The sequence below is a fragment of the Colletotrichum fioriniae genome (genome assembly GCF_027942845.1).
Source record: "Colletotrichum fioriniae strain IMI 355084 chromosome Unknown scaffold_7, whole genome shotgun sequence".
NCBI classification, from domain to species: domain Eukaryota; kingdom Fungi; phylum Ascomycota; class Sordariomycetes; order Glomerellales; family Glomerellaceae; genus Colletotrichum; species Colletotrichum fioriniae.
Genome location: NW_027076843.1, coordinates 618660 through 645409, shown reverse-complemented (window position 1 = coordinate 645409; position 26750 = coordinate 618660). Strand labels below are relative to the sequence as shown.

The 26750-nt window shown below is 55.8% G+C and overlaps 8 protein-coding genes across 8 annotated transcripts; 4 read left to right on the top strand and 4 right to left on the bottom strand.

Annotated features, from left to right (window-relative positions):
• Window positions 1-4258: 4258 nt before the first annotated feature.
• N0V96_006366 (uncharacterized protein) lies at window positions 4259-5142 on the top strand (the record flags this gene model as incomplete). Its single annotated transcript, XM_065757694.1, has 2 exons — window positions 4259-4540; window positions 4606-5142. The coding sequence occupies 2 exons, from the start codon at window positions 4259-4261 to the stop codon at window positions 5140-5142; spliced, it is 819 nt and encodes a 272-aa protein (XP_065613611.1).
• Window positions 5143-5937: 795 nt separating this feature from the next.
• Window positions 5938-6777, top strand: QCR6 (ubiquinol--cytochrome-c reductase subunit 6; the record flags this gene model as incomplete). The annotated part of the gene is made up of 3 exons (XM_053190778.2): window positions 5938-6027; window positions 6197-6332; window positions 6575-6777. 3 exons carry the CDS (start codon window positions 5938-5940, stop codon window positions 6775-6777), a joined length of 429 nt encoding a protein of 142 aa, XP_053051696.2.
• A 2664-nt stretch (window positions 6778-9441) lies between these two features.
• On the top strand, window positions 9442-11390 carry N0V96_006364 (uncharacterized protein; the record flags this gene model as incomplete). Its single annotated transcript, XM_065757693.1, has 3 exons — window positions 9442-9915; window positions 10165-10686; window positions 10713-11390. 3 exons carry the CDS (start codon window positions 9442-9444, stop codon window positions 11388-11390), a joined length of 1674 nt encoding a protein of 557 aa, XP_065613610.1.
• A 226-nt stretch (window positions 11391-11616) lies between these two features.
• Window positions 11617-13241, bottom strand: ERG27 (3-keto-steroid reductase; the record flags this gene model as incomplete). The annotated part of the gene is made up of 3 exons (XM_065757692.1): window positions 11617-12385; window positions 12606-13058; window positions 13171-13241. The coding sequence occupies 3 exons, from the start codon at window positions 13239-13241 to the stop codon at window positions 11617-11619; spliced, it is 1293 nt and encodes a 430-aa protein (XP_065613609.1).
• A 1842-nt stretch (window positions 13242-15083) lies between these two features.
• Window positions 15084-16990, bottom strand: N0V96_006362 (uncharacterized protein; the record flags this gene model as incomplete). The annotated part of the gene is made up of 3 exons (XM_053190781.1): window positions 15084-15363; window positions 15448-15727; window positions 15790-16990. 3 exons carry the CDS (start codon window positions 16988-16990, stop codon window positions 15084-15086), a joined length of 1761 nt encoding a protein of 586 aa, XP_053051699.1.
• A 1895-nt stretch (window positions 16991-18885) lies between these two features.
• N0V96_006361 (uncharacterized protein) lies at window positions 18886-19935 on the bottom strand (the record flags this gene model as incomplete). The annotated part of the gene is made up of 1 exon (XM_053190782.1): window positions 18886-19935. The coding sequence occupies one exon, from the start codon at window positions 19933-19935 to the stop codon at window positions 18886-18888; it is 1050 nt and encodes a 349-aa protein (XP_053051700.1).
• Window positions 19936-21896: 1961 nt separating this feature from the next.
• On the bottom strand, window positions 21897-23173 carry N0V96_006360 (uncharacterized protein; the record flags this gene model as incomplete). The annotated part of the gene is made up of 4 exons (XM_065757691.1): window positions 21897-22362; window positions 22433-22806; window positions 22868-22972; window positions 23021-23173. 4 exons carry the CDS (start codon window positions 23171-23173, stop codon window positions 21897-21899), a joined length of 1098 nt encoding a protein of 365 aa, XP_065613608.1.
• Window positions 23174-25139: 1966 nt separating this feature from the next.
• On the top strand, window positions 25140-26609 carry N0V96_006359 (uncharacterized protein; the record flags this gene model as incomplete). Its single annotated transcript, XM_053190784.1, has 4 exons — window positions 25140-25256; window positions 25527-25811; window positions 25948-26233; window positions 26431-26609. 4 exons carry the CDS (start codon window positions 25140-25142, stop codon window positions 26607-26609), a joined length of 867 nt encoding a protein of 288 aa, XP_053051702.1.
• Between the last annotated feature and the right edge of the window lie 141 nt (window positions 26610-26750).

The window sequence follows — 26750 nt, the reverse complement described above, 5'->3', positions numbered from 1 at the left end:
ATACCTACCTACCTTACTTCACCTTAGTTTCCCACGATATCCAGAGGCAAACTCGCGAGCTTCGGGAAGTGTGATGCGATCCTGCAGTGATCGTAACTCTTTTCGACCCGTCTACTTTTCCACCAACAACAATGCCTGTGTGCTAAACGCTGGCCTATATGCCCCGTATACTTTGCGTCCCCTTCAACAACCTCTCAAATCATTGGCAATGCTACACTGGCCCCAAATCTGGGCTATAGTAGCTATACCCCTCACTCACCGGGGCCAATCGCCGGCTCAAGAGGGAGATACCGAGACGGCGACGACTCTAACGACATGACACGGAGCGCTCGTCACTGGCCATCCATCGCCAACGAGCCTAGGGTCTGTCCACCTCACTATCCGTCTGGCTTCTGCTTGTCAAGCACATGAGTTTTCCACGACCGCCACGCCGCTAGACCCCTGGTCTTATCCTCCTACTCCAGAACTCCCCGCCAGAGATCTCCGTTTATTACCGGGTTCCAAGCAGGACAATGATCAAGGGTACCGAGTATCGTCTGGGTACCGCGCAGGCATGTGGCCGACCACGCTGCAGTCGCTACCACAGTACTTTGTCCTTGACGATGAATGTGAGCCCGCCACTGGCGCTGCTTTTGCAAAGTTGTTTCTGGCTGGGTCTCCCTCTGGCACTAGGTCGGTTGACCTGTGGGACGTGGGTGGACAAAGCCCAACGACCGCATGCTCGACGGCCCCGATGTCATGGCAAGTCCCGGGCCGCTGAAGATCATGGATGGTACTGGTCCTGACGGGGAACGGGAACGGGAAAACACTGGATGGTTTCCACAAAGTCTCCCTCCCGAGTCCAAAAGTCTCAATTCAAGCTCCCCATTCTGATCATCCCCGTCTCTCTTTTTCAACTGCGTATGTCTGCGGCACGAGCTGATAGCTAGCAGCCATTTCGAGTCATTCCGCTTGACTCGGGGGGAGACACCTTCTTTTCTTTTTCCAAAACATGCAAAACATGCAAAACAACTGACATCTGTTCGTCTGGTCTTTTGCGTGAGACATATACCGCGCCGCGCGTTGCGTCGGCTTGGGCCTTGGGGTGTCCGTGGTGGAAGGATTCAGGGTTCACAATGTCCCATGACTGATATCGACCGTCCAGAGCCAGACAGGCATGCCACGACCATGGCCAAAGTCGTACAGGCAGACAGGGCGATTAGGTACGAATGAGATCGTTCTCGGACTCATCGGAGTCATCTTCAGGCACCAAGACACGGGCGTGCCCTGCTTGGATTCATAATCATGGTTCACTGCCTTTCTGGGAAACCCGAGCAGTCGAGCTGGATATGGTGACCTTGGCATCATGGCTCGAGGGATTGTCGTTGCCGTCACAAGGTGAAAGTCGCTCACCGAGCCAATCCAGACGGGAGAGCTTCATGGAGGCTTTGTTTCAAGACGAGGGTTCCTGGCTCGAGTTGGGTGCGAAAGGATCGGCGCGTCCATCCCGAGATCCCTAGTCTGCACTCTTCCTGGCAATCTGGTCCCAGACCTGGTCATCCGTCCCTCTTGGAGAGAGATCTCCAAGGTTAATGACTGCTACTTTGTTATTCTATTCGCGCCTACTCCTACATAGCGTGCCGGTAGCAGCCCGGCGGCGCAACGCAGGGCAGACGGGAAAGCCAGCAGCAGCAGCAGCAGATGCCAGAAGCCGCAGCCGCTTGCTATCTCGGTCGACCGTCGTCGACCTTATCCTTGGGTGTGTCGCCCGTCGGTCGGTCCATACCTTAGTCAAGACTTACCACAACATGGCTCCCCAGGCAGAGGTAGGGGGCAACTTGTACACCATTCCCACTTTTGCGCCGGCTGGCAGGTAAACCTCGGACGGATCAGATCAAGTACAGACCCCAGGGTCAGTCGATTGGGCCAACTGCAGGACGACGTCGCTTCAAGCTCCGCAATCTCACAAATTTGCATTGAGCAGACGGGTCCCCAGGCCTGCTGCTACTGCGAGTCTGCGTGATCCAATGCGCCTGCTACTGCGCGGCGCACAGAGTTCCCCCCATTATCCATGCCTGCAGTGTGGTCGCAAAGGACCGACCCAGCCAACCCTGGCCAAGCGCTGAGCTGATTCGTCCAGAGTCTTGTTCTGGGCTGCAGCAGTTCTGACCCAGAGGGTCCATGTCGCTGGCACCTCATCCACACCTGCAACCTACAAACCTCTCGACGACTGGTGGATGAGTACTTTACCTAGACTGAAGGGGGAGGAGAAGAAGGAAAGGAGGAGAATCAAGGGCAGGAAAAACGATTCATAGGACTACCTTACTCCGGTCGAGACCCCATCGTTCTTCACGCAGGAGCAGTGAGGAGCGGAAGCAAGCAAGCAAGTAAGAAAGAAGCAAGCTGTGTACTGTGTACCTTGCACGCTAAGGTAAGGTAAGCCATAGTTCTCTCCTGCGCGGATATCAGAAGCAAACAAATGGAACCCAGCAGCAGCGACTAGTGGGCTGTAGACCAAACAAGACGCGGCGACTCGACAGACGTTGGACGACTTGCGTGAACTAGCAGCAAAGAAAGGGAGTTGGGGATACAGAGAGAGAGTCCTGGGAACCCGCAAAGACGCAGGACGCAACACACAACGGCCTGGAGTCAGTTGGAGACTTTTTGGAGACACCTGGAGGGGGGGGGGGGCTTGGATCCAATCGATACTCGCATACTCTCACTCACACACACACACACACTTGAGTATTAAGCCTATTGGCGCTCTCACCTTTGTGGACACACATTCATCCAGTTGCGCGGCGCGCCGATGTCTCTCATTGGGTCCCCCGCTCCCCCCAAGCCGAAGAAGAAGACGAAGAAGAAGAAGCATGTACGAACAGCTACGGCTGGCTACCTTACTGGCCAAGGTACCTTTTGGGTACACAGAGCCGGGAGAGGTACGGAAGTACTTGGGCTTTCTTCACCTCACCATGTCTCGTCGACCACCTTGCCCGCATTACACTACTTACCTTACTCGGTTCACTACACACCCATCTCACCTCAGGTTGATGAGAGAATCCTCCTTCTCCTCCTCCTCCTCTTCCTCCTTCTCCTCATACCTTAGCTATCCGATCCATACTCCTACTCCTCCTCTGGCCTTCTCATCCCATCCCGTCTCATCACACCATTGCTTGTCTTGTCACAGAACCCCTCCCCCACCTCGACTACCTACGCATCCGAACTTCCCCAGCCACCGTCGTCGGACTAGCCAGAGTAGTTGCCGCAACTTGGCCTTCTCCTCTCTCTCTGATTTGGTTGAGCCGTGTCTGGCACGCTCCCTTCCCTTGATTCGTTTGCCCTCTTTGCCCTCTACAAAGTACAGAGACTACGACATCTATTTGCCTGGCCTTGCCGCGCCTTGCCTCGCTCTAGGCTCTAAGGTAGCAAAGTAGCAACAAGGTAGGGTACCTTAATTCCTCCACCCTTTCCGAGAATACCCTGTCCACTCCCATATACCTTACCATACCTTACCTGACCTTGCCCTGTGCCTTGCCTTACTCTTCTTATCCGCCTAGCTAATACCTGACTGACGCTATCAGCCTCTCTGCTTCCTTTCCCACCCCTCCGGTGCGCCTCTTTCACTCACTAACTCACTCACTCACTCACTCTTCGCCCTCCTCCTTGCCGGCCGCCGCCTCGACGTGAGGTGTATCAAACAGCAGCCGCAGCCGCAGCCGCAGCACCAGCACCAGCACCAGCACCAGCAAACCCAACAGCAGCAACACCTCTCCTCACCTTACCTCACCTCACCTCACAAATTCTCGACACCCGCCGACGCCGATGCCGACGCCGCCCTCGCCGCTGCCCAGAACGCGACGCCCTTTTCCCCTTCCCACAAAGTACCTCCCCTGTGCCTGTGCCTGTACCAGGATCCACCCCACCACAATCCAGATCTCCGAAGCTTCTCTGCAAGCCCTGCCGCTACCGACCACGCCCACTCCCACGCAACCCTCAACTCGCTGAGACGAACTGGGAAGCTCTGCGCTGCAGCTGCTCGCCGTTTCGTTCAAAATGTCAATAAAGTACGTCCCTCCATGTTCCCTTTTCCTCTTATGCTCTGCCTCTGTTTCCCCTTCATCTTCCCGTCATCCCTCGCCGCCCCGAGCCCCAGCACCACGGAGCCATCCCGGTCAGTGTCCGTGGTAACCCCGCTGTCAACCTCGACCGTCAACCTCCTCTCTCCTTCTCTCTCTTTCTCTCTTCTCGGCTATATACCACCCCACACTTACCGTCCACCATGACGGATCAGTATCTGCAAGAGCAGCATGCCCTTACCATTGCCCGCACCGTCCAGAGAGAACGACAGCTCGCACAGGCCCGCCTAGATTCTGACCATGGTGATAGTTGGGTCATGATCACTCAGACGGGTGATATCAACCCTCTTCCTCACGAACACATCAGACATAGATCCAATGCCAAAGTAAGCCTCGAGCTGTCGGTACCCAAGGCCTTACAGCAAGGAAGGACGCCCTTTGCGCGCAAGAGCGACAATGGCACGGCATACATCACAACACAGCGGGTACGCACTGCATGACTTATCCCAAGACGTGGCGCCGGAGGGCGAAGCTGATCACCCTGCTCCAGGTCATTTACATTCCTGCAAAACCCACCGCCGAGTTCAAGTCGTTCCATGCGCCAATCTTGAACTGCGCCGACTCGTACGTTGGCTCGCCGTTCTTTGGCGCCTGGTTCTGGTCCGCCACCGTCGTGCCCGTTTCTGGAGGCGGCGTGCCTGCCGACATACCACGGGTCGAGGTGAAAATGAGCTTCAAGGAGGGCGGCCACAGCGAGTTCCGGCAAAGGTTCGAAGAGCTCAAGGAACGTCTCGAGCATGTGAGGCGTCTGCAACAGGAAACGGGGCAGACGGTCAATATTCCGGACGAGCCGCTGCCAGCCTACGAAGCAACCGAGGGCGGCGGAGCTGCTCCGAGTAACCTGGCGCCGCCGCAGCAGCAGCAGCAGCAGCAGCAGGAACAGCCGGCAGGCCGGCCGGCAAGTTCGGGGGGTCAGAATGCAAACCGGCGCCCGGATGAACCCCCACCGGATTATGACGAGGCGCAAGCACAGACGCTCAGCATGCGACTTGAGGATCACGTTCGCGAAGAGGCTGACAGAGCATAGCGGGGGGTTTGATTCATCACGGGCTCATGACTAACGCTTTTTGCATCGATACCTCCCTGCATTTCATTTCACTCCCTACACCTGTAACTTTTTATAGCATCTACACTAGCGGCTGGCGGATCCTGCGTTCCTTAACGAACTTGAAGTGTAGAGAATGATGAGCACGTCTTGATGAGGAGGACGAGGACGAGGATGAGGAATGGGATGCATGCCCCCAGGAACAAGATATGGGGGCAACAAGTGTGCTGTGCGCGAGCCGGGTCACAAGGTATAGATGGACAAGACCTTGTGCGTGATGAGTGGCTGCCACCTCAGTAAACATGATGGTTGAATTTAACGCTGGGAAGCTTGACGCAACCATGCAAGTAACTTTTCTTCCCCCGTAACTCTCTTCTGCCTGATCTTTCTGCTCGCTTTTCCATGTGATTGTGACGAAGCGGTGGCTTTGGAGCTTTGAGCCGGTCTCAAAAGGCGTGAGGTAAGGCAAGGTGGGCAGGTAGTAAGTAGGTACCGGTATGAAGGTACAGGAGGTAGCAGCACCGGAACGGCAGATCCTTGGCGCTCCGGACCACGGTCACGTTGGCGGTTCCCGCGGTCGATGACGCTTAGTCACCCAGCCTTTCCACCGCAGCCAATGAAAACGGGCCAATTGGGAATAACTTACGACCGATTCAGAACACCCAGTTTTCGTTCCCTCGACGTTCTGCCGAAAGCTCCCGACTTCCCACCCCCAATCAACCACTATCCACGACATCACGTCAAGCCAATTCGAGAGCAGCACGCACCTCCGCCACAATGGGTTTCTGGGATACCATCACGGACCTCGCTGAGGCCGCCATGCCGTGGGCCACCGTCGAGGCCGAGGCTCCTGCCGCCGAGGAGAAGGTGAGCGAAGCTTTTTTTTTTTTCCCCTTTGCGCGCAATTTGTTGCAGGGCATTGACCTGAGGACGGGCGAGGGTTGGTGCATGCTCTCCCTCTCGTCACGACTCTCGCTTGCATTCGCTCTGCATTCTCCGACAAACCTGAGCCGTTGACTAATGTTCCTTTCTATAGGAGGAGGAGAACGCCGAGGAGGAGTCCAAGGAGGAGCCCGAGGCTGAGGAGGAGGAGGCAGAGGAAGAGGAGGAGGAAGAAGAGGAAGAGGAGGATGAGGAGGAGACCGTCGACCCCAAGGAGCAGCTCGAGAAAGGTTCGTCTTTGCTTTTTACTTACTACCCGGAATCCCCGACACAAATTACGATGGCGATACGCGATATCCGGTTTGCTGGGCGGGAAACAATCGATGACACGCACATGCGCAATTTTGCGAGCTCTCTCCCCCATCGCCATCAAGAACCGAACGCCCGCTTCCCGACGTTATCTACCCGCCAGACACGACTTGTGACATTGCGAAGTTGACGGAACAAATTGCTGACGATTATGGGGTGACAGACTGCGAGGAGTCCAAGGCTTGCGCACCGGCCAAGCACCACTACGACGAGTGCGTCGAGCGCGTCACGGCGGCTGCCGACAGCGAGGAGGGTGCCAAGGAGGACTGCGTTGAGGAGTGTAAGTTGTTACCGAGGTCTACATCTGTCCGTCATATATATGATGGGCAGACGGCAGACGGTCAAAGAACCTCACTACGGGACTGATGAAAGCTGACATTGTGGTGTAGTCTTCCACCTCGCTCACTGCGCCACCCAGTGCGCCGCCCCTAAGCTTTGGGCCAAGCTCAAGTAAACGCAACATCTCCCCAGTCTTGACATCGTAGACGACGAACGACGGAACGGCATCGGCAGTTCATCTTCTTTTTCGAGACCGAGCCCACTATTCGCATCAGCGGCATCGGACGACTGGTATTCTATTCCTACCTAGGAGAGTGGGCTCGCAAGGGAGAGAGAGAGAAGTGTCGGTGCCGAGACGAGATGAAGACGAGAACGAAACTGTCTAGCAAACCGGTCCCGGAGTTCTCTTTTGGGACCTCCAACCTACCCCTTGTATCTCCATCCCTCCCCCAATGGTGCTCGTCAAGCCGGGTCGCTCAGTATCTAGTGAGCGCTGTCTGGCTTGCGGCGCTGAAAGCTCTTGTCTTTTGTACCATAGGCATATCGCGCAATAGATTCCTCCATGACTTTTACTTGCACGCGGATCTTCAAGCATGAATCATGATGAGTTTTGAAACATGGCTGAACAGCAATGAGTTTATCTTGATCTTGACAAGAGGGTAGATGGGCTTTGGAACCAAGAGTGAGATGGCATTCTGGAGGCCGTCAAGCAGCAGGTAGCCATGGTAACAGTTCTGCGAGACCGCGTACAGAGGTCTCTTTGTTCACGTAGAAGTCGGACTGCAGCTCAGAAATAGAGAGAAGGAGGTTGTCGGAATACGTATTGAGTATATTTTGCCGCGTGTTTATGACAAACTTTACGGAAGAAGGTAAAGCTGATCAGCTCATCTCGGATAGAGCAGCATACCTTACTAGGCGAGGGCGAGGGCGAGGGGAGTTTATGGCGCGACGACGGAGGGCGGGCATGGGAACCCCCGGGTACGCAGTAAATCTGCTCGTGTGCGGCGAAGCAGCGAGACGGATGTGCTCGAAATGGGATATATCAATGGTCCAATCGAGGAGATTGAAACAGAGTCAAGCTACCGTGAGACCATTGGTTGCCGATGCTATTACCTAGCTCCTTATTGATATACAACACAGTAATTCGAGAAAGTGTTTTGCATTGCCCAGGTAAGGACATCTTCAACAGACAATGGACATCCTTTTTTTCGGTTCTAGAGACACTTTTGCTCAGACTTTTTGATTCGGGATAGGGCCCCTTCTCCATGTTGCTGTGTGGAGCGGCGGAGGATGGGACCCGGAGGAGTGGCCCAAAGAGGCAATCGGCCGGGGCGGCGGGCCAATGGGAGAGGGGCCGAGGGGACGGGGGAAGGGTGTTCGCCCGTCGGTTGCTGCGCCGTACCAGTACGGATAGAGGAACTTTGCGAGAGGAAGAGAGAGAGGGCACCCGATTCTGTTGGTTGCATTCTGGGATATCTCAGATGATAGGGTATTAGGTGCATCATTACTACATGCATATCTCTCTCTCTTGTTCCTCGGCTGGGATGGGCATGTGAGCCATCTTTCGAAATGCTACGATGGGCTGCAGTCAAGCTTTCTGGGTACAGTGGTTCATTTGAACGTGAGCTTAGTTTAGCTTCTCCCCCTCTCTTTCTTTCTGTCATTCATCCAGCTCGCGACATTGAACTTATTGCCCATGGAATAATGGAACAGTCAATGGTGCATCAAGGTGTTGCTTGCCTAGTACGATTCTAACCTTGTGAGAGAAAAGCACACGCAAGGTGGAGAGAGTTTGGGCGCGCCATGTCCTCCCCCCTCTCTCAATGTAATGCAACTTGAGAGGGATCAGGAAAGTGAAGAATCGTCTGGACCAACATGAACGGCCCACGGCACACACCAAAAAAGCACAGGGTACACACACCAGTCCAGACCGGGGAAGTTGGGCCGTTGGACTGCGAGGGGATCTTCAGTAGTTTTTGAGATGGGATTGATTGATCGAATTACCTTACCTTACCTTCTCTGGGTATCTGCCGCATCAGTAGCACTTCATCTGGCCCCCCCTGTTCCTGTTCCTGTTCTTGTTCCTGTTCCCACGTCCCGCGTCCCGCGTCTTGTCGATTTTGCCAATATTCCCTTCAGGGTAGGTAAGGTAGGTAGGCAGGTTCCTTTTTAAGTCGAGTCTCCCGCTTTCTCTCTTCTTCAGCGTATACATAATTCTCCTTCCCCCCGGCCCTGTTCCATTTCCTCCCATCTTTCCCTTCCTCTTGGCTTCTCGTGATCTTTTGGTGGTGTGGGCTTATCTTCCCTTTTCGCTCTTCCCCTCTACCCTCCCCCAAACCCAGCGCATTGCCCTCCGTCTCATCTTTGCGCAGTGTTGGAGAGCCTTTGGAGGAAATAGGAGGAACTCGAGACGACGAACAATCACGGGCCTTTTACATTTACAGTACGGATAACAAACCCGCAGGACAAAAAGGTGGAACGACTCGAAAGTCAAGGACTCCCTGCCAAGACACGCCTAGGCCAATCTCCCGCCCGCCTCCTGCCCGCTAATCCACTGTCCACAACCTGCCCTGGGGCGAACCCAGGCTCCGTGGCTCCGCCCACTCACCCGCTGTCTCAGAAGAAACTTGCGACAATCCAAGGACCCGACACCCCCTAAAGATCGGGCTCCCTAGCGCGCAAAAGTTCTGGCCCGTTGGCGCTCGCGCCCACTAAAGACACTGGGACCCCCGACACACACACACACACAAAATGCACTTCTCCCGCCGTCAGAAGAGCGAGAACGACCCCTCGGTCGACAACTCCACTCCTCCCACCAACGACACCACGAACAACATCACGACCACTACCACTACAACTACCACTACCACCCCAGCCCACACTGGCGTAAACGAGAACGAAAAGACGGCCGCGAACCCTGATTCCGCTATTGTCGCCGCTCTTGAACCCTCCGTCAACACCGCCGCCGCCCCGACGGCAATGCCGAACCACGCCCACCCCGGCTCCGGCTTTGGCAAGCTCGGCGATGAGGAGTACCACCTCCGCGATGTGGACTCCCGGTCGCGCGACAACGACATCACGGGGGTGGGTGGTGTCGCTAATGGTGGCATCGATGGCGACAATAATAGCGTCCTCGAGGGAACGGCCGTCGAGTATCGCACGTATAAGCGCCGCTGGTTCGGGCTCGCTCAGTTGACGTTGCTTAACATCATTGTCTCGTGGGATGTAAGTCGAAAATATCTTCTTCTTGAGTTTTTGGTCGAATCATGGGCGCGAGTTTGTGAACGAATCGCAAAGAGTGTATACGGGTACCTGCATCAAACAAGCCACCATCGATCGTACAGTACAGCTCATGATCAACAAGGCTGGCGAATAATCACTTCCTGCTACCTACCCTGCACCAAACCACCACAAACACACCATAACCTAAACATCTCAATGAGACCAAAATAACTGACACCAAACCACCCACAGTGGCTCACCTTCGCCCCCGTAGCCTCCAACGCAGCAACCTACTACCGCGTCTCCGAATCCGCAATCAACTGGCTCTCCACAGCCTTCCTCTTCGCCTTTGTCGCAATCTTTCCCCTGACCATCCGCATCCTCCACATGGGCCCCAAACCCTCCTTCATCACCGCCGCCGCCTTGATCCTCGTCGGCAACTGGATCCGCTTCGCCGGCTCCCACTCCCGCTCCCCGACGGGCGGAAACTACGGCGTCGTCATGTTCGGCCAGATCCTCACGGGTCTCGCCCAGCCCTTTGTTCTCGCCGCGCCCACCCGTTACTCGGACCTCTGGTTCACCAACCGCGGCCGCGTCGCCGCCACCGCCCTCACCTCCCTCGCCAACCCGCTCGGCGCCGCCCTCGGCCAGCTCATCGTGCCCTTCTGGGTCGCCAACCCGCAGGACATGTCCCCCGGCGTCCTCTACGTCGCCATCATCTCTACCGTCGCCTCCCTCCCGGCCTTCTTCATCCCCGCGGCGCCGCCCACCCCCGTCGCCCCCTCCTCCCGCACCTCAAGCTCGGCATCCGCGATTCTCTGTCCATCGTCTCCCGCTCCCTCGAGCTCTGGCTCATCCTCCTCCCCTACGCCTTCTACGTCGGCTTCTTCAACTCAATCTCCTCCCTCTTAAACCAGATGATGGGGCCCTACGGCTTCACAGACGAAGAAGCAGGCATCGCGGGCGCCCTCTTGATCGTAGTAGGCCTCGTCGCTTCGGCAATCACGTCCCCGATCCTAGACCGCACCAAGAAATTCATCCCCGCCATTAAAGTCGCCGTCCCCGTCATCGGACTGTGCTACCTAGTCTTCATCTGGATGCCCGAGACGCGCAACATCGCCGGTCCGTACGTCGTCCTCGCCGTCCTCGGCGCCGCATCCTTCTCCTTGGTTCCCGTCGCCCTCGAGCTCCTTATTGAGCTCAGTCACCCCGTCAGCCCAGAGGTCACGAGCACAATCGCCTGGGCGGGCGGTCAGCTCCTCGGCGCAATCTTTATCATTATTTCCGATGCGCTGCAGGCGGACGACAAGGCGAACCCGCCCAAGAATATGAAGAATGCGCTCGTCTTCCAGGCCGTCGTCGCACTCGTCATCGTGCCGTTACCATTGTGTCTGGGCTTGTTTGGGCGGAGTGATAGGGTCAGCCTCCGGCGTGTGCGGTCGGACGAGCAGAGCACGCGGCAGACGACGAATCCGTAGATGAGAGCTCTCTGGCCGCGCGGTATGGATTGCCATACGTAACGGTAGAGTGAACTGTTGTAGTTGTTGTGTTGGTAAATTAGGCATTAGTCTTTTGTTATGCTATATAGTTAATTTTGGATACCCCCCATATGTGTTTTTTTTTTCCCGCAAAACAAACCGTCTTACGTCTTTTTTTTTTCCATTTCACATCTCGTTGCTCAGAGACAAGATTTCCTCGCCAAAGTCATCCAGACTTGCCGTTGGTGCGACTGTGACCGTTGACGCCCTCCCCGCGAATATCGAGAAACTCCTCCCACTGGTGCCTCAACCTCTCCATCTCGGTCCAGATATCCACCCCCAACGCCTCAAAGTCGACCAGCTGCTCCTTGGTCAAGTCCCTCGCGCCGGGATTTCGCCCGACCGCCTTCCTCAGCACACCCGTTGCGGGATCTCTGGCGAGCGACTCCCGGTCCTCGACGGCGCCCTCCCACCCCCCACCCTCCACCTCCGTCTTCTTCACGTCCTGCCGTCCCGAAAACGACGCGGCGGACCCCCACTTTATTTTTTTGGCTTCCAGCTCCTCGAGCGTCTCGTCGTCCTGCAGCGCGATCCAGACGGGCGCCACGGCGCCGTTGTACCCCGTTACAGGGTGCCAGGGCGAGCCCAGCCAGCGGGCGAGGTAGAGCGCAAACTTGTAAGCCCAAAAGAGGATAAAGGGAAAGGGCACGGGGAAGAGGTTGGAGGCGACTACGCCCGGGTGAGTGAGATAAAAGGAAGGACGAACTGGTAGGCGCTGTGCGATTTGGGGGTCTTCGGGTGTGAAGTAGGATTTGGCTATGCGCTGCGTGGCGGGCAGGTGGGATGATAGAGAGAGCACGTCCGTCAGGCGCTTGGAGGACTCGTACGGCCCTTCCGTCTCGACGCCCTGGAAGTCGTCGAGGCGGAGGTGGCGCGCCTGAGGCTCGATGCTGCTCGTCCAGACGACGCGGCCGGGCGTCTCTTCGGGTGTGGCCCTGCTTAAGAGAGGTAACAGCTCATGGGCAAAGACGTAGTGGCCAAAGACGTTTGCGCAAAAGACTTCACCGAGGACGGGGGAGGAGGGCTTGGTATCGTAAGCGGAGGCTAGGGAGAGGGGTTATCGGGGGAGTCTGTGGGTACCAGGTCGGAGCGGACGGGTCGCTGGTTCAGGACGGCGCCGGGGCGTGCGAGCTTGAAGGAGGGCCAGGTGAGGACGGCGAGGAGACCCTTTGTGAAGACGTCGGTGAAGAGGCCGGTCCAGTCGAGGCCGGTCCAGCCGCCGAAGCCGGCGTTGAAGATGACGGAGTCGAGGCGGGGATCTTGCAGGCGCGCGGGGGCGATACGGGGTCGGTCGGGTCGGTGAGGGTGCCGGCGACGAGGCTGGCGGCGCAGGCGTAGACGGAGGGGAGGTCGCAGAGGTCGAGCTGAGTGGAGAGCAGGTGGACGCGGGCGAGGGTGTCGTCGGGGTCGTAGTAGGAGGAGCCGGCGCGGGAGCGGAGGGCCGGGGAGGTGGTTGCCGTGCGGCGGAGGTGTTGGCGGAGGGACTCGACGGATTCGCGGGATTTGCGGACGGAGCGGGTGGTCGGGATGAGGATCAGGTGGGAGGTTAGGGGCCGGGTCGCGAGGAAGTCGTCGATGAGGCGTTCGCAGATGCCGAGGCCGACCCCGCTGGTTTTGAGATTGCCTGTCAGCTTATTGTGTTCTCTGTCCGACGAGAGTCGAAGTAGATAGACATAAGAAGCAAAGATCGGGGAGGGAGGGGTAGGCTAGAGTGATTCACCTGTTTGCGCCGGTGACCAGCACGAAGAGCTGTTCGCGGGGAGGGACCTTGTCCCAGGGCGCTGCGATCATGTTGTTTGCTGTGGAAGTCGTTTCTCAATTGATTACAAAATACGAGTAGATGGAGTAAATAAAGGAGATCCCCGTGTTAGACAGCCGCGCGCGGGGTGAATGAATGACGAGGAAGAGAGAGGGGAGGGAGAAGAAGCGAGCGTTGAGGGGGAATCGGTGGTTGTGGTGGTGGTGGTGGGATGTTTGGCGGTGAGTCTCGACTTGTACAAATTTCAGACGGAAAGTCAAAGGTCAAAGGGGGTGGGTGGGCGCGGCGCCGGCGGGACGGGAAGCTTAGTTACCTAGTAGGTACCTTACCTTAGAGAGGTCACTGCCTATTTGGGAAATTTGTGGTGTGTGCCACAGGGCAACGGCCGCCCGCCGTCTCAGCGGGTCCCCGGGAGCTTCTGGTCCTCCGGGGGGGCCGGACTCTCGTCTCAATTTGTTAGGTAACGTAGGCTGTTCACCATCAACGTCCGAGAAAGGGGGCGCAGCTCATATTGAATACGTCAACGACACTACAAAACCCCATGGACATGCGCCGGGACGACGACTTCCAGATGGTGCCACACTGATTAGCGCACCCCAAGACTTGAGAGATCTACAAGTAGACTGTCAGCGAATTACAAGCCCCGTCAGATCCCAGTATGCAGGTCCCAAAGGGCCAATCCCACGGTCGGGTTCTCATTGGTTTTGTGGTGTTTGCCGCGTCAAGAAGAGCCGAGCAAGCCGAGTGTCTGTGAGGAAACCGAATACGGATGCGAAGGAATTGTCCAGATTCCGGCTGGTAATTTGTGACAGAGCAGGAATTGAAGGCGACAGCTAGTATACTTCTTACACAAGTGAGCAACTTCGTTGGCCATTTTGGAGAGCCTTTATTACCTTACTCCCTATGATCTGAATTCATTGTGATCCAGTAGGCACTTTCCCAGATGGCTAAGAGACAAGATCTGCCATGGGTCGAATATGTTATAAAAGCGAGCACAATGGTCACCGGAAGTAGCCTTTCCACAAGCTGCTTCGCAGTGCCAGGTGCTCGCGCAGGGGACCTCGAAATGGCCTGCGTTCTCGTGTGGTAATGGCCCATCGGAATGTCGAAGGTGTTTGCAATCCATGTTAGGAATACCAGGCATTCTGAACTCGTCTCTAATCACCTTTTGGTCGGCGGTCGTGTCTTGAGCGTAGGAAATATTCATGAGTAATACTCGCAAGGCAGCAGGCAGAGCCGGACAAGGGGCAGACATTTGATGAAGGCAAGGTACTAGTTTGGTTTGCTAGATGGTCGCTCATCCTCAAACTGATGACTTTGCCTTGCCTCAAGTGGACCGATTTCATGTGATGAGAAAAAAAAAGGATAGATTGCAACTCAAAGCCTTGCTCTGTTCAAGAAATCACGGTTTCAGTTACCTTATATACTAATTCAAAGGGTGTAATATATGAGCCCTCTTACCACCTCGCCATTACGACCTTAGATCAGGCAAGTCATGGTCAATCAACCCAATCAACTCGATGTGACCCCAGTCAGGTGTCAGAAGCGAGATATTGTTGGTCAAACCGCGCTGGGGGTTAGAAAGGATTTGATTGGTTTCTTGCTTTGCAAAATGTATTGCTCAATCCGTCTTACTTGACACACGTGATTGGTTGACCAGTTGCTTGAGGATGATCAGCGTGGTTGAAACGTCTCACTCTACCTAACTTTACTTCACTTTATCTCACTTCAACTAGACATCTATCTCATTTTGTGAGGCACTAAACGAATTCATATTGGTATTAAAATTTCGAAAACGCGATAATTCAAAAAAGTAAAAGTGAGTGCCTCCTTTTCTTTCTGCTCATCTTCTTCATCCCTCATCTGCTCACAACTCACGCAGCCTTGCAGAGACGTCCGTCGCCCTGCACCTCCCAATCGTCGCTGCCGACACCCGTCAGGGCGTAAAACGTGCTGCAAGGGTCGTAGAGCTTCTTGATCGCCTTGAGCTTGGCGTAGTTTGCGCTGCCGTAGAACGTGGACTGGAAGTCGACCTCGTTGCGGTCCGCCTCGTTGAGGTACGCGCCGCCGCCGGGCGTCAGCGCCTTAAGAGCCGGGATGAGCGTGTCCGTGACCGTGTTCTGGCCCGAGACGAGGGTGGAGAAGTCGGAGCGGCTGTAGGCACTTTATCACGAGATGTGTTAGTAATGGGCTTTTTTCTCAAGTTAGAGAGAGAGCAAAAGGGGGGCTTGAACTCACGTTCCCACGACGGCGGAGAAGAGGGCGGTGCGCCAGGCCGGGTTTACCGAGTTGGCAACGGCGTTGGCGGCGCGGGCAACGTTGATGGTGAGGCCTGAGATGATGCCGCCGTTGTCCAGAATGCTCCTGAGCGCGGTCATGAGGCTGGCCGCAGAAGCGTCGTCGGCGACGAGGGTGCGGGGCATGAGACGGCCGCCAATGTTGAACTCGGTCACCGCGGGCTCAGGGTTCATGTCGTTGTAGCTGTCCAGGAAGTTGGTGTACTGGCCAATGTTGAAGTCTGCGGCAAGTGTTACTATCGCTCTGTCTTTCTCTTTATTCTGGTTCAGGACTCTAACTTACCATAGGTGATGCCGGCGGTATCGAGAGCGTCGAGAGTAGGCTGCAGCAGAACCTGGAGCTCTTCCTTGGTCTTGTTGGGCAGGGTAGTAGGCTGCATCTGGAACACGCCCGAAGCGAGGAGCCAGATGCTGACGGCACCGGCGTCGACAATATCGGGGAGGGTCTTGAGGTAGGTCGTCACCGCACCGTAAAACACATCGTCCGTGACGCCAGAGTTGGTGAAGGTCAGGTTCGCCGACGAGACAATGGTGTCGGCGTAGGCCTTGACGGTCATGGACAAGACGGCAGCGTACACGCCGCCACCACCGCCGGAGAGCGCCCAGTACAGGTCCGAGTTGGAGGTCGGGGTCGCGACGAGCGTCTTGCCGCCCGAGGTGACGACCTCCCACTCGAGCACCTGGTCGGCGGCGAGTCCGTACTTGGAAACGAGGGGCCCGTGGCCGCCGCCCTGCGTGTAGCCTCCCGCGATGCCTACCGTGGGGCTGTTACCGCCCACGACGACGAGTCCCTGGGCGTGCGCGGCGGACTGGGCCTCGCCGGCCTGGACACCGGCGCCGAGCTTGAGCGCCTTGCCCGTGTACGCCGTGGACTTGTAGTCGAGCACGCTTATGTCCTTGAGGTGGTGCGTCCAGAGCGCGAGGGCGCCGGCACCGGTGGACTTGCCGAGGTAGTCGTGGCCCGTGTTGCGGATGACGAGGCGGATGTTGTAGTCCTGGGCGAAGCGGATCGTCTTTGCGTAGTCGTCGGCGCTGGCGGCCTTGACGGCGTACTGGACGTAGGTGCCAATGACGCAGCGGTCCGTCTTGGCGAGGAACGGGTCGCAGCTCTGGTTGGCGAAGAAGGCGGCCATGACGGACGACGAGGTCTGGATGTGCGTCTCGGAGGCGGACCAGCTGTTCTGCAGGGCGGTGCACTTGGCCTCGTCGTAGGCGCCAAAGGTGCTGTCGTGGCAGACAGCGCCGATGGGGATCGTGGCGATGAGGCGGCCGCCGACTGTGGTGTTGAAGGCTGACCACTCGGCTGCCGTCGGCCAGCATTCTTCGCCGGGGAAGCAGCGGCAGTCCGTGGCTCTCTGTGCGATGTCGTGGCCGCCGAAGAACGGGCCTCCGGGTCGGATGCCGGCGCCCGGTCCTGGGCGGCCGATGGAGAAGGCCGAGACCGCCGCGGGCGCGAGGGTGAGCAAGTTGAGGAGAGACACCATTTTGGAAAGGAATGAGGGGTCACAATCACTTGCTGTCACACAAAGTGAGAGGAGAGGGAGGTAGGGAGGAAGGATGAGAAAGAATGACTGGAGGTTGGAGGTGAGGAAAGAAAGAGACCTCTCTCACGATGCAACACCAGCGCTTCGATGCTACATATTTAACAGGCAGGTCACGAACGAGGGAACCAAAAGGCATCAACAACACGAAATGAGACTACCGGTTACAGCCAGGAAGCTGACGATAGTTTGATTACCACCCATGCCAATATTGACTACGATGGCCCACGAATACTAGCCGCCCACGCGAGCAGTTGTGGGAAGGAAACTTTTAAGCTATTGAGAAGATAGGGCCCCCGAACGGTGAACCAAGCATGTGCCTGACTCTTCACCCTGCGAGACCTAGAGAAGGGCCGGGAGGGCCATGAGAATCGGTGGAAAGATTGGACAGAATGGTACGGAATGGGGGCGGGTTGCCGCGTGTCCCTCCTTCGAAGCCTCAAGGGGCCGGCTGGGGCCAAGACGTCGAGCTCGATTCGATGTATGGCCCCGAAGGATGAGGGGGAATGGGAATTTTACCTCAATGGCAACCTTCCGGAAAGGCCAACGCCTACAGGTAAACTCCAGTCGCAGTCTCGAGTTGCGGGGACTAATCACGCGGTTGCTGGAACTTGGCGAGACGGTTTTGACGATTCCAAGCACAACTCATGTAAAGCTAATATAGGCAGGTAGTATCGCCGGTATTCTCATCTAGGGGTTGTCCCTGACACGAACGGTTGCTGGCAAGCAAGGATGAGCCGTCGTCATCCATGGCCCGTCTGAGGTTTGGCAGCAAGAAGTTGAGAAAGCCGCACTAAACTGACTAACAGACGTGCATATCTGGGGGACTCTGCAGGGGAGATTTCCCGTGGAAACGAACGACGTCCTGCCCGTTCCTGCACAGCAAACCACATTCAGCAGACTGCAGACTGAAGAGGTCGGCCGCCCGCAACCATGAGGGCGGTACTGGAACTAATGCCTGTCAAGTGTCAACCGTTCATCCAACATGTGCGGTTACAACTTACAAGGACCTGTAAAGGTGGGCACTGCGCAGCAATGGGACCGTGGAGGCACCGTGGAGGGTGTACCCCGGGTGCTCCGGGTTGACGGACGCCACCCGAGCCCGGACGGAAACCAATGGTCCGGCCGAAGACAACCTCGTGCAACAACACCCTTCTCGAGTACCTTGTTACCTGGGAAGTTGACGAGGCCGAACCCAACTAATCAGTAATCAATTGAGTCAAAGACAACTCTCCACGATGATCGACTAGTTGCCAGCGACACTAGGAACGAAGGAGGGGGAGGGAGGCAGCCAAGTGATCCTCCCGCTGCGCGGTTTTCCTAGTCACTTTGGAGTTTCGACGAGTCAATTTCCCAATCTACGCGGCGTCTTTAACCACCGTTTACTATGTACGGATACGTTTAGAGCTACGACGGTTCATCTATCCGTACTAGTCTACTTACAAGACACACGCAAAAGTCAAGTAACGCCCCTGGCGCCGCGCTTGCAATCCTGGCTCCCCGCGGCCCGCTCCCTGCCAGCGCTTGACTCGTGATCCTGGTCCAACTTCAAGAGAATCACGCACATCAAGGATTCAAGGGTACTAGATAGCAGCAACTCTTTCCAAGTCCATCTGCCGACTCTTAGCCGAATGCGGTGCTCTACGAAGACCCCGTACGGCTGTCACTTATCTTCCGAATGACTCGTACAGCCTCCAAGGATTCTCAAGTTCCAACAACCAACTCCTTCAAACGGAAACTCTGCATACACACAATAATGACAATTTGCTCTCTGTGTTACCTGAATCCGTACTCCGTAAACTGCAGGTAATGTCCTCCACCCCCTCCCGGGCTCCCCTTCATTCCACGTGCTGCGACGCCAACGACACGAAACCGTCACCGACGAGGGGCAGGGAATACAGACAGACCGTCCACAGGCACCACAGCTTCCACGCTCTGGCGTCCGTTTCCGGGGTCCGCGTCCGCAGCACCGCCGCGACGACCATGGCGCCCGACAACGTGGGCAGCAGCACCGCCCACGACGACCGGATGTGCCAGACGTAGACGCACACGCACGACCAGAAGGGGACCAGCACCGCGAGCGACGTCCGCGAGACCCTGTCGCCAAAGTATAGGGGCACCGTCGCGCGGCCCCGTCCGCGGTCGCCCGCCTGGTCTTTGAGGTCCTGCACCTGCATCGTCGTCAGGATGGCCGCGCTGATGATGCCCGCCCACGCGTACCCCTCGTGGGTGATGGTGATGGGTACGCGTACGTCGTCTGCTGCCCCGCCGCTGATGGCAATCTTAAGGGAGGCCGTGTTGAAGAGGAAGTAGGCGACGGCGATGATGGCATCCCGGACGAGCTCGTCGCCCCCGCGGAGGTCATTGTACAGCCACGTCAAGATCAGGATGAAGACGCCCTCCTTCCAGACATCCAGCACGTAGTTCAAGGCCAGCACGGCGGGTATGGCCACGAGCATGGCCTTTCGAGTCTGCTCAGGCGTCACCTTGCCCGCTGGTATAGGACGCCAAGGCTTGTTCGCGAGGTCCTCGGCCACGGATTCGGGCCCCCTCTGGTTGGCCAGGTCGAAGATGAGCACACTGTACCAGTTGAAGGCCACCACTAGAGGGAAGCGCTGGACGATGGAGAGCGTGGCTGCGTAGCCCGAGGTCAGGGGCGCGCCGGTGAGTCCGCCCAGGAGGCCAAAGGCCGTGTTGGGGACGACGAATGTGGCAAAGTTGCTCTCGGTAAAGTCCCAGATCAGACGAGGTATGCGAAGGACCTCGGTGAAAGTGGAGGAGGAGCGGGAGGAAGAGGACTTTGTGCTGCTCGAGGTGATCTCGTCTTCAAACAAGGCGTGTTTGAGCGTGAGGGGAGAATTCTCCCCGAGGCTGCCTGAGTGCTGCATGATGATATGATGGGTCCCCGTCCTGCGGTCTACTAACGAACTTGGCTTCGAGCAAGAAAAGAGGAGATGAAGAAGATGCTGCAAAGCTGAGATCCGACAGTTTGGTTTGACACCTGCGGTTTGAAGCACGAGAGACAGAGAGAGACCCTCTTTGACATCTCCTGATATCAAAAAAGGGGGCGATCACGGCCCCTTGATAAAGGCCCGCCGAGCGTCGACATGATCAACAACATCGTCGGCCTCGGGAGAGAGAGGCCTTGTGGCGAAACCCATTCACCGCTCTCATGATTCAGACTCATCCACCTTTGACAACACATGCCGGATGCCCCCAACTTCCAGTCTGTATTTTTGCCTCTATCGACGAATGTCTAAATTGTTAAGCGGTACTTGGAAGCTGGCCCCGGTCATGTCAAGGACGCATGTTCAAGACCCTACAGCCTCGGAAGCCTCAAAGATGGGACTTTGGAGGGATCTCACGGAGAGACGGTACATTACATGGCTGTGACTTGAACGGCAGGCAATACATATGCAATATGTAGCGACCCCTGAACGATCATACCCGGCTCCGGCTGAGCGATATACCTCGCGCGGTATTGAATCACACAGTCACCCGCGGATCGTAGACGAAGTCGCGGAAGAGGTCGCGAAACCAACCAGAGGCTAGAGTTTGAACCAGAAGTCGAGGTGAAAAGCAAGGGATCCCTCAAGGAAACGTTCCCTGAAGCGGTTTCCGTTTAAGAGTCGTAGCATTCCCGCTGGACTAGGGAACAGAAAAACTGGTAACCGGAAGAAGACGAAGCTGCATCGTGAAAGTCTAAAGAATGCCAATTCTTGGTTAATGCCCTTGAGTTCCACTCTCCACCGGTACGCGGACACTGGATACTGAGCTATGGATACATCTAGTGACACACGAGTTTCGATCCAGACTCTTGTGATCCATAAGAGATCGGGAACCGGTGGTGCTACGTTGATGTCGCAATGAAAGCAGCGAAAGCAGTGCAAGTTGATTGCACCTCGACCCATATTCCAAGTCTCACGAAACCTCACGTGTGTACGGTGTGTTTACCGTGGAGCGAATGAGAGTTCAACATTATATTAATGAGGCAGGTACACTTTAATGTGGATACGTCTACCCTTACTTGGGTCCTAGTCGTGCTCACAAGGTGCTCGGATGTAAACTCTGAAAAAAAGGCTCGCGAACCTCGTCTGTGAGTTCCCGTTACCTTATCCTACCTGACTCCAGTCTGTCCCCACGCGTGTAACTCTAAAAGGCGTGAGAACCAAAAGCTTCTTCCTTGCTGGAACCAGTAATCGTCCACTGACCACGAAGAGGGTCTTGGTCTTGGTCTTGGTCTTGTCCTCGTCCTTTGATGAATTTGCCTGCCCACTACCGGCGGGATGGGGCTCGGCGTATGGCAGATAGTGTAAGACAAGATTGCCCCCGTCCCTCTCCCCTCGCCGTGGAGTTGGGTCGATGTTGTTGTCGTCCCAACTTCCAACTCTACCCTTCTCGTGGGTTCCCGGGATTCCCATGTCTTTGGTCAGGAACGCTATCTGGGCGTTGCTGGGCGAGTAAGAGTCAGGCGTGCCGCTTTCCGAGAAGGAGTGATCGACACGGACACCCAAGGGAGTCTGGCTGCAAGTAATTGTGAAGCCCTGATTTATTGGAAAATCTCCCGGAAGTCTCTTCAGAGTGTGTACGATGACTGCAGGTGCAAGCACTATGTGTGAGACACTCCCAGGGCTGCTTAACTTCAAGATGTAATGTGAACGTTCAAATGGTTTCTTCAATGATTAATGAGGAAACCTTGTGATAAGTGAAGACAAAAGAAAAAACACTATATAGTTACAAAGTAAAATGGTGCGTCAAGAATTGTACATATCTCATATCTCGAATAAATTTCATCCATCGGCCGTAACTCCCCGTCCCCTTCCCTAATACCCGATCCCAGTCTCCGAACTCAAGCCTGCGCCCCTCGCTTCCAAGTCTCCTGCGACGCAATGTCCTGATGAACGTAGATGACCGGTCTGCTGCCCCTGGGCGCCTCGGCTCCCGGGGAGAACTGACACTTTGTCGTCAGCTCTGCACGCTCGAGGTCCACAACGGAGGTATTGTCGCCCAGCTTGTCGTACGTCCGACGGGGGTGGCGGATGCTGTGGCCGCCGCTGCTACTCGTCAGGTCCTTGAGGTTGATCTGGCCGCCCTTGTCCGTTGAAGGGTTCGTCAGCTTGGAGCCGAACTTCGAGACAGCTGGCTTGACGTAGGTTTTGAAGAGGGGGCCCAAGGTCGGCAGGCAGGCGATGATGATACCGATCCAGAGCTCGAGGAGACTGACGAGGCCAATGTCGTGCAGATTGTAGACGAAGTCGAGGTCGCCGATGGTCGTGACCGTGTTGACTAGACGCCAAATCATGATTGCGATTGTTCTGGGATGTTAAAGTTAGCTACTGCCTCGGTCTATGGTAGAGAGAAGAGAAGAAGAAGGAGAAAACTTACGCAAAACCCATGCCAAACATGGCGCTGACGGCGATCTTGTTTCTAAGGGGCATCTGAAGACCCCAGAGCGCCGGCATCGGCAGTGCGGTCATGGCGATATCGACGACAATGTTTATGGTCACCGAGACGAGCTGGTCAACGGTAATATCGCGGCAGTGGCCACCTTCGACTGGCGCCCATTGCTGAGACATGGGCGTGCATCTACTCATAAAGAGAATAAGGAACGCGACACCGTAGGCGCCCGTCACTCCCATGAGTATATGCGACCAGCGCTTGAACTTTGCCGTGGAAAAGATTCTAGTGTACAGCCACAGGATGGCCATCTTGATGAAGACGGTTCCCAGGAGCCATGTAACACCACTGGCGAGGATGAGCTGTGAGAAAGCAAGTGTTAGGGATGTGAAGTCAGTCGATGGGACGAGATGTCTAACTTACCTTGAACTGAACAGCATACTCATCCAGAGTCAACTCATTAGTGTGTTTGCCCAAGCCATTGTAAATGGCCCATATGACAACACCTTCTAGCGCAACAATGTTGGCCTGCTATGGTTAGTGGTGTATGAAACAAGACAGGAGTGATGGACTTACAAATGCAAAGATGATCATTCCATCATCCCAGTAGAATGATCTTCTCATCACCCTCGCTGACCAAGCTCGCAGACATAAAAACGAGGCATCGACAACGGTAAAGACAACAATCCATACTAAGAGGCTAATGCCTCTTGAGCCAGCGCCAGGCATGATGGGCGAAATGTGTTTCTGCTCTTCAAAGTGTGTAATGCGATTGGGCCCAGTCAGTTTGTTCTACTGCCTTAGCTTCAGATACCAACAAGCAATGAGAGAGAATTTCCGGATACCAGCCCGATAGATATCCGCCCTCGCGGCACAGCACGCGCGGGGGATGCCTTCATCTCTTATGGGGGGTGCGGGAACGACGCTCATCGCATCGAGAAGCCGCCGGGTGCCATGCCGCCACCCTGCTTTGCCTTCTTCCTCTCTCTCACACACACTCTCTCTTTTACTCTCATCCCACAAAGACGAAACGTGGTTCCCGCGTCTATCAATCACGGCCAGGAATCCCCAAAAAAGAAGTGGACGAAAGGGTGAGCTAGACGATGAGACACAAGTCGATGTCACCCTACTCTGCGGTAGTTCCCAGCTTATTGGTGTGTCTGCCGGCCACTTTGATACTAGTTTGAGAATGAGAGTGAGAGATGGCCATGTAAGTATGACAGAATGTACTTTGCACTACTTTGCCGAACCATGCTTCCCTCCCTCTTCGGCTCCTCCTCCTGCACGTAACCCAGTAGGTAAGCCTGCCTGGCGAGGCTTCTGCTCATCTGATCGAAGGGAGACAAGATGGGATGACATGATTCAGTAGGAGGGTTCTGCACTTTCACGCTTGCATGACACTGCATTCTTTCATCCCATTCCTCCCCACTCACACTCTAACACTTACCACTTTCTGATTACTGCGCAGGCTTGCAAACAACGATAATTGAATAGTAATAGGCAATGGTTCGTGGCAGCCGTCGTCTTTTAGGACCAACCACCCGCCTGGTGTTGCTGCACGTGTGGATAATATCGATAGGGAACCATGTTCTTCCCACATGACTGTCCTCTTCTGAGATGTGATCGGGAGCTCGTCATGTACGTGATAGAGAAACTCCACAGCCTCATCAACCCTCAAGGGTTTGCCAAGTTACAAGTTACCAGTCCCAAAGTCTTGTCCGGTCTAACGAGGGTCCCCCCTCCCCATGGTATGATGGGACTCTGAGAAGACTTGGCCTCCCCGCTCTACCATTTTCACTGCAGGGGTTCAACCGTTCCCCAGTCTACTCAAGAGTCTCGAGGTGTGGGGGGAGTTTCAAAGTGGAGTTTCTGCAAGTTGATATATCAAACTTTCAGAGACCCTTGTCAACGGGCCATACATAGCAGACCGAGTCCCACACAAACCACAAAAGCAACCATGTGAAAGACAAAGACTGTCTTCAGCAAAGCAGCACCTGCCACCCGCCGCTGCGCCGCGCATTTGTTAACCCGTTTGGATGCAATGCTTCCCACCACGGGGGTTGTCTGGCAGTCTGCACCTTCTACTAGGGGGGAAGCGTGCATACATTGCCTTACCTTGACGGCCATGATGATGTTGCAACGAGGCTTACGTTTATCCCGCTTCCGGTAATTATGCAAGGCACAGGTGTCAGTCTGTTTCTCAATCTCAGGTTTCACCAAAGTCCCCGAGTAGCCGGTGGAGACAATGCCCATTCTTACTGAGTAGCTTGTCTACCGGTCAGCTATCTGCATCCCTCAAGAGAAGATGAGCAGGCAACATCGCCGTCCAACCAACCAACCGGTTACTCAGGGCCATGGCGTCTTCAACGGTGCGAGCTGCGCCGCAACGCTGCATATCACGGAGTTTGTAACCAAAGACCCGAACTTTTGAGTCTTAGCTCAGCTCAACGAGGGAGAGAGGGGGGATAAAAAGACAGGGCCTAGCTCGCGATAGCTCGAGACTGTTTCTGGCATTCCCGTTACCTACCCCACGCTTCACTCAATCTATCCATACATCCAGCATCGCTCTCTTGCTTCGCTGAAATCTTGTATCTCGCCACTTCCAAGGCTGACGCTACATATTCCCGTTCTCGGCTCGACGGTTACCCCTTCTTCTCGGTACCCAATCCAATATCGCTCAAAAAAAAAAGTCAAGATGCAACCCCCTCTGCCCTCCGTCACGCCGACATGGCGCAACGATACCTACGAGGCTATCTCGCCCTCCCGCCCGGAGCTCAGCGCGGCGGGGAAGACGGTCATCGTGGCAGGCGCGGTAAGTTCCACGACATCCATTCTCTTTTCCCTTTCCCCTGGTTGTGAACACCGACCCTCGCCTAGCCTCCCCATCCCCCGTCTACGGCCCCTCTGTGATGACCTCTCGCCTCCGAATATGCCTGGGCCATGATCCAAAAAAGATCGGAGCTTTTCACCCTCCCCCGTCACAACTCTATATCGCGCCAGTTCTGTGCCCGCAATATATCCGTACGGATACCTTACTTACCTAGGAATCTCTCTATTGACGCTTTGTCCTTCTCTCGAATAGGGTAGTGGAATCGGCCGAGAGACCGCTCTGGCCTTTGCTGCTGCCGGGGCCGCTCGAGTCAGTCTCCTGGGCCGCACAGAGGCCGCCATAGCCGAGACGGCCACCTCCTTGCCGTCGTCTGTGCAGAGTGATGTTCACGCCGTGGACATCACGGACGAACAGACGTTGATCAAGGTGGCAGCCGCGATCGGCAAGTGGGATATTCTTGTTCTGGCCTCTGGCTATGTGTCCAGCCCGTCGCCCGTCGCGGGGTCGGCTACCGATGACTGGTGGCAGAGTTTTGAGGTAAATCAGACTACCCTTGACGAAGACAGTTCTTTGTCCCTCTCTCTCTCTCTACAAGTTGTTAGCGAGAGAGAGACAGAGAGACAGGGAAGTGAGAGTGAATGAGAGGGCCCGAGCACTTACACCTACCTGACAGACAAACACCAAAGGAACATACCTCGTCAGCAAGGTGTTCCTCCCCACGGCGAACCCTTCGCATGCGTCCATTGTCGCACTCACTACCGGCACAACGGCGTTGCCGGCAGTCGCCTTGCCTGGCCTGTCCGCCTACATGGCGTCCAAGCTAGCCCAAACCAAAATCATCGAGTTCCTAGCGGCGGAAAACCCGAACATCTTCGCGGTAACCCTTCACCCGGGCATGGTCGAGACCGACATCTTCACCAAGAGTGGCGCCAAGGCCGAAGCTCTCCCCATGGATAAAGGTGCAGTTCCATTGTGCTTTCACTACTACTCTTCTTCCTCCCCTGTCCACCCATCTGCCCAGATTTTCCCTCTCCGTCCCGTCACTCCCCTCCCACTCGCTTCCTCTCCATCCCCCTTCATCCTCCCCTGCTTCTCCTTCCCGTTGCAGCTCTAGCGGGCCGAACAAGGTGCTGACATCCCGCGCGCTGGCTTGCAGTCCAACTCCCTGCCCACTTCACGGTGTGGCTGGCAAGTCCCGAGGCGGCGTTCCTCAATGGTCGTACTGTTTGGGCCAACTGGGACGTCGAAGAGCTCAAAAAGGGTACCGGGGCGATCCAATCTGGTCAGCAGCTGACCAGCGGTATCAATGGGTGGCCATACACTAGCCTTGCTTGAGATAGTTCCGGAATAGACGATAGCAACCCCATGGGTTGTTCACCATGTGCGCCCAGAGATAGCCCAATATATCAATCTTGTTACGTATGAATAATCAGGGCCTCGGCATTGGAAATACATTTGTTGTAAAGAGATAAAAAA